Genomic DNA, 8286 nt, shown 5'->3' with positions numbered 1-8286 from the left:
GTGACCAAAGTCCATAAACAAAAGAAAATATTATTCATTAGAAAACTAACTTCCTTAAAGCTTAATCTAGAAACATTCTGGGGCTTTTTCCACATTGTGCTTTAATTTTAAATTCCCTATCTGATTGACTTTGTCTAGTGTGCTATTTTCTATTCTAGATTGATGCATGTTAATATCAAATATTCCCTTTACAATGTTACCAGTTTAAAGGACTACACTCAGATACAAAAAGATCACAAGCTTTTTTGTAAGTCTTGCTATTTTGCCACATTTTGTTTTAAACAAAATGGAAGCAAAAATAACCTGATACCGGGTGAATTTATTAAATAGAGTGGCTTACCCTAAAAGTCTGCTTCCTAGATCTTAGCATTAACCTTTAATTTCTTAGTGGTCCTAAATTTTAAAACTGTTTTCTCAAGCTAAAGTGTTCAAAGGACTACACTCTACCCTTTTCCAAAAAGGGTAGGAACAGCAATGAGGCTAGGATCCAGATAAATTAACATTGAGCTGGAGTTATTTAAATTTCCTAGCTCCTAATCTGGAATGAAAATGGTTACCATGATTTTACATTACTGAAAACCATTGTGGTTAGTTCTCAACTATTGTCCCTGTAACTCACTAATTGTGGCAACTAGGGATATTTAAACACTGCAACATCCATAATACCATGAATGCATAAAAATAATCTGTCACCTAGATCTGTGCACATGCACAAAAGAACTTGCAAACTAAACAGGTATTCAGCACACTAGCGTTCCACTTAAGATATTTATTGAAATATTACAACATATAAAAACTACGTTTATTAAACATTGAATTACCACTGTAGAAAGTGGGCAATTATTCAAATACTGTGCATTTTAAAACCACATTAAAATCCACAATGCATGACAGCACTGCACAATCAAGAGAAAATGTTCATTAACTAAAAACAATGTTACATCTTCATTGGCTGCATCACAGCCAGTTAAAAAAGGACATCGCTTCACTGAACAGTCACAGGAATCCCATCTTCTTTCCTTCCTCCTGCCCTTGAATGTAGTGCATGAAAATTCGGTGGGAACATCAAGCTCAAGGAGATGAATTAGTTGCTCGTGTCCATAGTCTCAAGTTTGATGGGCACTGTTGGAAAGTAGTAGAGTAGAGTATTGAATTTTGTAACTGGCCGAGTCCTTATCTCCTTTCTGTAACCCTGTCCTCTACCCTCTAAATGTATTATGCCACAAACAAAAAAAACACCTCTGGCTGACTGGTCTCATCCCACAGCCCTGAGAAAGTCTGTTCAAATATTCAACTGGGAACTCCAGTTTCAAAAGCAAAGACATTACACACCCATTTACAGATTATACCTCGAGAGGGCAAGAACAGTCCAGCACAATACAGGCCCTTCGGCCCACAATGCTGTCAGAGAGGAGCAGGATCAGTTTCCCATAGCACTGTCAGAACCCAACCATAAAGAGGAAGGCCACACCTGTGAAACCTTTGGTTATATTTGAAGTTGCAAAGACTGTAGTAGTAATGGTCTCTCAAAATATGATTATTGACAACGCCCAAGCACCTCAACAGCAAATTGCTTTCAAGTCCAGAGAGGTCAATGAGCTAGCATCTATGCACAAAATTCAAAATTAATTCCCCTAGATTAGATTCATCATTTAGAGTGTGTGTGTGTGTGTGAGAGAATGTTTTAAAACACTGGAATTAACCAGTACGATTAGATTATATCCACACATCACTAGAGATTTAAGGTTTGTTTCAGTGCTTTGGTTTTGGAATGGGCTTCAAATCTACAACCTGCCGTGCGACCGATCCATCCACTGAACATTTAGTCCTGGAGTATCAAGTATCAGACTTAGAAGTCAAATGATATTTTAAAGATAATAAAATGTTATCCCTTCCTAGTATACACACTTTTTTTGGGGGGGGGGGGGGGGGGGGGGGGGGGGGAGAATACATTATTTCCACTAGAGCCACATCTCTAACCCTACCCTCAGCACTGTCCAAAGATTAACCACAAAACTAAAAGAGTTTGAGCTAGCTCACCACAATCTTCTTGACAGCAATAAATGCCAGTCTTGTCACATCATAAGAATGGACCATACTGTATTTCTCAAGTGATATTAAAGGAAGCGGTGAATCAGACAATATCAAAACCTCTTCCACCTACTACAGGTAAAAACCCACCCCATAAGACCTGGCTGGAGCCATCCCACCTCCACGACTACAACCATTCCCTGTGAACCAATTCAATTTTTTTCTTTAAAGAGGAAACATTTCCAGGGTCAATATTCTCTTCTAGGTCAGTAGTCCAATTCTGACACTAGCAACCCACCCACCACCAGCACACACTGGCTGAAGTTGTGTACAATCCACAAACTGCAGTGCAGTTACTATATCACCTCCAAGCCCAGGACCTCTACCACCAAGGAGAACGAGGGCAGCAGGAGATGAGAACACTAACTACAAATTCTCTTCCAAGTCACACACCATTCCGATTCAGAAATGTACAGCTATTTTGCTCATTGCTGTGTTTAAATGGCAGAACATGAAGGCAGTTCACCTTCACTATGGACTAGGTCCATAGGTCCTAGTCACTTAGGACTAGGAAATAAATGCTGGTCTTGCCAGCAGCACCCAAGTTCAGAAAGATAATAAATAGAAAATAGTAGTCCAAAAGGATTAAGGCAAGTTATGAAAGTTGTATACTAGCAAGTTTCACTCCATTTACCTGTGTTCCCTTTCTTCCTCTCAAGTGCGCAGAGTTTAATTTCCATGCCGATAGCTTTAGCCAGAGGTGGTGGTACTGCATTGCCAACCTGATAATTTTAAAAGTGGTAATTAGTTAATGATGGAAAATGCACAATAGGTGCAATTCCACAGTGAATGAAAGCCATTGCTTTGGGGGAGCTGCAGTGGTAGCCTGGCTCCTCCGGTGTTCAATATCCCAATGACTCTTATTTGCAGAATGCAAGAATTACAGGCCATCTGATCCCCCTACTGTACCATGATTGGCAAGCAAGTGACTTGCTCCTAAACCACTGGCGATTACACTAGATCCACTCCTCTAAACCCTGCCTACTTTCAAAAAGATTTAACTTTACTCCTGGATTCCTGCAAATATTGAGATCACAGCTCCATGCCAGTAGCTCAAGATGCAAATGTCCCTGCATTCTTATGGCAGAAAATAGTTTGAATTAAACAAGTTAATTTCAGGTTGAGAGACTGCAACAAGTGGGGGTGTCACAGGAATCAGCACTGTTCACAATCTGAATCAATGATTTGGCAGATGGGATCAAGTATAACATGTCCAGGTTTGCTGATGATTAAACACTAGATGCCAATGGTGAGGAGGATGCAGAGGGGCTTCAGGGAATAAAGACGAAGGTACGAATGTGGTAGATGGAATATAATGTCGAAAAACACGAGTTCATCCACTTTGATAGAGAAAAAAATAGAAAACTGAGTATTTTGTACATGGTGAGAAACTGAATGGTGGTGCTGCTCAGTGGATGACTTATACATGAAAATTAACATGCGGATTCAAGCAATTTGGAAGGTAAAAGAACTTGTTGGGCTTTATTACAAGATTTGAGTATAGAATAAAGATGTCTTACTGGAATCATGTAGGGGCTTGATGAGAATGTACCTGGAAGGTGCTGTACTGGTCTCATCTCCTTATCCAAGATGATATATATACACAATAAAGAGTGCAAAGATTCACCATATTGATGACTGGAATGGAGGGGTGGGTGAAAGATTACACAGACTCTTCTGAATCAGAAGAGTGAGAGATAATCTTATTGAAACAAAAAAAATCCTGAGAGGCTTGGTAGGACAGATGCAGAGACAACGTGTTCTATGACTGGGGTACTTGGAACCAGTGGTCATAGATCGAGTTGGCCATTTAGAACAGGAATTTGAAAAATGATTCTTCACTAGAGGGCAATGAATCTATAATTCTCTACCCAAGAGGGCTGTGGAGGCTTGGTCAAGATTTTGACAGATCTTGGGGGCAGCACGGTAGCGTAGTGGTTAGCGCGATGCTATTATAGCGCCAGTGATCGGGTTTGATTCCGTCGCTGTCTGTAAGGAGTTTGTACGTTCTCCTGTGTCTACGTGGGTTTTCCTCCGGGTTGCTCCAGTTTCCTCCACATTCCAAAGACGTACGGGTAGGTTAATTGGGGTTTTAAAATGGGCTGTGTGGACTTGTTGGGCTGGAAGGGCCTGTTACCACGCTGTAAATAAAATTTAAAAAAAATTTAAATTTAAAAATTTAATTTAAAAATTTTGGGTGTCAAGGGAATCAAAGGATATTGGGTTAGTGCAGGAACTAGTGCTGAAGTAGAAGATCAGCTGTGATCTTGCTGAATTGCAGAGCAGGCACAAGGGGCAAATGGCTGCTCCTGCCTCCCATTTTATTTTCTAAATGGAGCAGTGTCAGTAAAGAACAACTCTTAATGTGAAATTAATATGGTACTTCAGCAGATCTGCCAGGTGAAGGATGTCATGCCTAATTACACTCAACCACCTTTTTCAAATCACAGACAATATGAATAATTAAAAAAAATCAGTAACACCCACCTGTCTGTGCTTGTCTAAAATGTTCCCAAAGAGCCTGTATGTATCTGGGAATCCCTGGGAGCGTGCGCACTCCCGCACACTCACCACGCGGTGCTGCTCAGGATGTAGAACACGACCCTGGAAAGTGCAATGTTAGATCTCTTCATAAATACTATTTTAGCTCTTGTCCTTCCTGATCGCCCCTCTTGAGGGCACCCATTATGCCCCTGAAACAATCTCTCAGCAATCTGTAGCACTCCAGTGCTGCATTCAGGGACCACGAGAGCCCACAGAGTAAGCTGTCCACAAAAGAAATCCCATCAACTGTTGAATCACAGAATGATGGATTTTTGATATTAAAAAATATTAATGGATTCAGGAAAAAAGGGGCTAAATAGCCGTCTTCTGTGTTAGTTAAACAAAATAGCCGAGTCCACCCCCTTTCAAGCAACAGTGCCACCACATTGTAGGAGGCAGCTGACACATCAAGAGTAAAGATTATCCCAGATATTCCCCTCCACTGAAGTTGCACTCCAACTACAACGGCTGCCTGGTCAAGGTCAGACACCAAATCCAAGAGTGTTCTGGTCTTTACAACAGGTGCTGCCTTTACCTAGCAGGCAGCTCAATACATTTATTTAAAAGAAATGGACAGGCTGCAATAATGTCATGTAAATTAGTTCCCAAATTATTCATGCGGTGTAAGTAAACCATAATATAAATTTCCTTCCAAACTGGGTTTTCAAATCAACAGTCTGATCAACACTGGTTTCAGGTAATGTAAAAATAAAAGCCCAACTTTAGATACCAAGTCCAGTCTTCTCCCGAATTCTAAATCTTCCTTGAACAGCCCCTCAAACTTAAAAGTGCCAATAATAGTTCACATGTTTATTAATTTCATTTTTGACAGATCTCACCAGCAGCAGCAGCATCCTCTTGCATCTTACCTGTTTCCCCATGGGCTCAGGATTGGTGACAGTGGTGCTGAAAAATCCATCCCATTCCAGCCTACCGTACAGGCCAGCCCAGTGATTGTGTCTGTTTCCAGTGTGGGGCAGACACCATGGAATGAGCGTGTTGAACTGTCTGTCAGCTGAATCACACTGCTTACCTACAAACCAAAACGTCAGCTATAAATCATTCTGCTCCCAGAATTCTTCCTGCACTTCATGTAGGCGACAGTCATTGCAGCATGTGTGATTAGGAAAAAAAATCCCCTTGAAATAAGCATTAAAGTCAGCAATGATTTCAGTCAAGAATGGACTAATGGTAAATTTAAATCCAAGTACATTTTTCTGGAAGGTAAATTGGAGTAATTTAAATTTTGCATCTTACACCAGATAATGAGAATGCCATGATTATAAAACCCAAGAAAATTAAGTTCATGAGAGGCTACCAGTCAGTCTTCAAACAGAAAAGCTGTGCTCGTTAATTTTTTGGTTCTATCTCATTGCCCGTGCACGGACATTTAACACTTTGGAGCTCTGATCCATACCAGTCTCTTTTTAGCATCTTGGTGTGACTAAGCTGTCAAGTCCAGAGCCACACATCAACCCCAGAAGAACATCAGAAATAGTCATTTGTGTGCCTCTGCTCCTGAACCTAGTGCATTGTTCAATAAAATCTTGGCCAATCGAGTACTTAAATTCCCCTTTCATTTAAAATCTCCACACTGTCCAAAGATCTATTCATTCAAGCCTTGAATATGCTCCATGACTGAACATCTAAAGAGAATTTGAGTAAATAATTTTGAAATTTTGCACCTGCAGAACAAATTTCACATAATAGCAGTTTTAGATGGCTGACTCTTTATCCTAATACTATGATCCCAAATTAACATCAACTCCATGGCAAAAAGCAGTACTCCAGTTGTGATCTTACCAAGGTCACTTATAACTATACCATTAATTCTGTTTGTAAACCAATCCTCATGCATAACCACCACTCCAAGTCATCACTGTTGAAAGGCTGGTGTTGAGTCTCTATTCCCTCACCTCCCATTATTTAATCATTTAAAACTACCTCCTATTCCATCCTACACAACACCAAGTTCTTCTTCACCCAATCCCTCAAACTCATATGTCCCACACCCATGGTTAAATCTTACTCTCCATTTTTATAGCATCCTTCATTTCTCCCTGAAATCCCAAATCATGCTGTCCAGTTTTCTACTGAGGCACCCATCTCTTTGCCAAGCTTTTAACACCTTCCCGCTACGGGCAATTAATTCTTTGGCTTGGTACCTAAATTTTGATTATATATTTGGAGAAATATCTAGGACATTTTGCTAAAGGTGCTATACAAATTAAAGTCCTTTTTAAAAAAAATCATTATATTTGGTTCTTTTGTTTCTCCACTAACTCAATACTTCATCCAATAATCTGCAGCCCGAGCTGACTCAGACTGATGACCGCCTCTTCTCGAACTCATTCTCAGCCAGTACTTCAGAGCTACACGAGTTCAACTCCCTCAAATCCCTCGACTTTGTAAACTGGAACCTGTATTTTAATCTTCACTACATTCTATTGTACTGCAACTTTGCACCATCAATCATGCAATTTTGTCTTGACCTCAAAGAAAAAGAAGTCACACCACTCCATCAAAACTTTCAGTTCCCCCGTATTCCTGCCCGAGGAAAATGATCCTTGCTTCTCTACACAAGGACTTAATCCTAGAAAATCTCCGCACCTTTTCCAGGTTCTTGGCATTGTCCATGAATCATGGAGCTCAAAATTTAATATTCCAGCTGAGGTATAAACAATGATTTGCAAATAAGCATCATAGCTCCCTTTGTGTTTGTTAACTTATCCCGGCACCTTCAGGTTTTGATGTTCGTTATACTAGTTGATTTGTGTCACCTTTTCTTTATTCCTCCTCTCCTAATGAGTTAAGTACAAACATGCACAGAGATACACAATTGTATATGGAACACTCATCTCCACCAAGTACTTGTTCCACTAACCTTCTGCGCAAGAGCACACTCCACGTACAGCACCAGTGCTGCTATGTCCGTTCTTTTTGTCACGATGTGTGTACCTCAGCTTTTTGGTCATGGTGCCATCGGAGAGGCGCACCTCAATATTTGGAAGATCACGCCAGTCAGACCCTGGGGCAAGGGGAATGTGACGCATTCTGCCTGCGACCAAGGCACTCATATCCTGTAGAGGGGGAGCAAGAATGGATTCGGTTTGGGAAAAAGGAGACAAAGAGGGACCAGAGTAGTTTACATTTTGTGATCAGGAGAGACCTTTAGAGGATAAGAGGCTAGAATTTCATTGACATAAGAAATGACCGAGGTCATTAAAACTGGAATATTACTTGGATTAGTAATTGTGTGGATATGTACATTTGAAAAAAAAAAGTTAAAGACAGACTAGCATTTCTATAGCACCTTTCAGAACACCGCTAAAGCCCTTTTTCAGTCAATGAAATACGTTTGAAATTTCAGCACTGCTGTAATGACAAATACAGCAGCAAGTTTGCACACAAAGCTCCCTCAATATGTAATTTAATAATCAGATATTCTGCTTTATGGTTGAGGGATAAATATCAGCATGGAGTCTGATGTTTCATCCAAAAAAGTGGCATCTCTGGAAGAGAAGTCCCTCAACATCGCACTGTGGTGTTAGCCTGGATCCGGGCTCAGAACTCTGAAGCAAAAATTGAAGCCACACTTTCAGTCTGAGGCAACAGTGCAATGCACTAAGCCACAATTACACAAAAGATGAT

General features: G+C 40.4%; 1 protein-coding gene across 1 annotated transcript in view; it reads right to left on the bottom strand.

Annotated features, from left to right (window-relative positions):
• Positions 1 to 754: 754 nt before the first annotated feature.
• Positions 755 to 8286, bottom strand: part of dnmt1 (DNA (cytosine-5-)-methyltransferase 1) — a 52650-nt gene continuing 45118 nt past the window's right edge. Inside the window, 5 exon segments of the mRNA XM_052041786.1 lie at positions 755 to 1122; positions 2726 to 2813; positions 4579 to 4695; positions 5505 to 5668; positions 7520 to 7715. Coding sequence (XP_051897746.1) covers positions 1085 to 1122; positions 2726 to 2813; positions 4579 to 4695; positions 5505 to 5668; positions 7520 to 7715 — 603 coding nt within the window. The 3' untranslated portion in view covers positions 755 to 1084.

Source organism: Pristis pectinata, chromosome 31 (genome assembly GCF_009764475.1).
Source record: "Pristis pectinata isolate sPriPec2 chromosome 31, sPriPec2.1.pri, whole genome shotgun sequence".
Lineage (NCBI taxonomy): Eukaryota > Metazoa > Chordata > Chondrichthyes > Rhinopristiformes > Pristidae > Pristis > Pristis pectinata.
The sequence above is the reverse complement of the archived record's forward strand: the minus strand, read 5'-3'. Positions and strand labels throughout refer to the sequence as shown.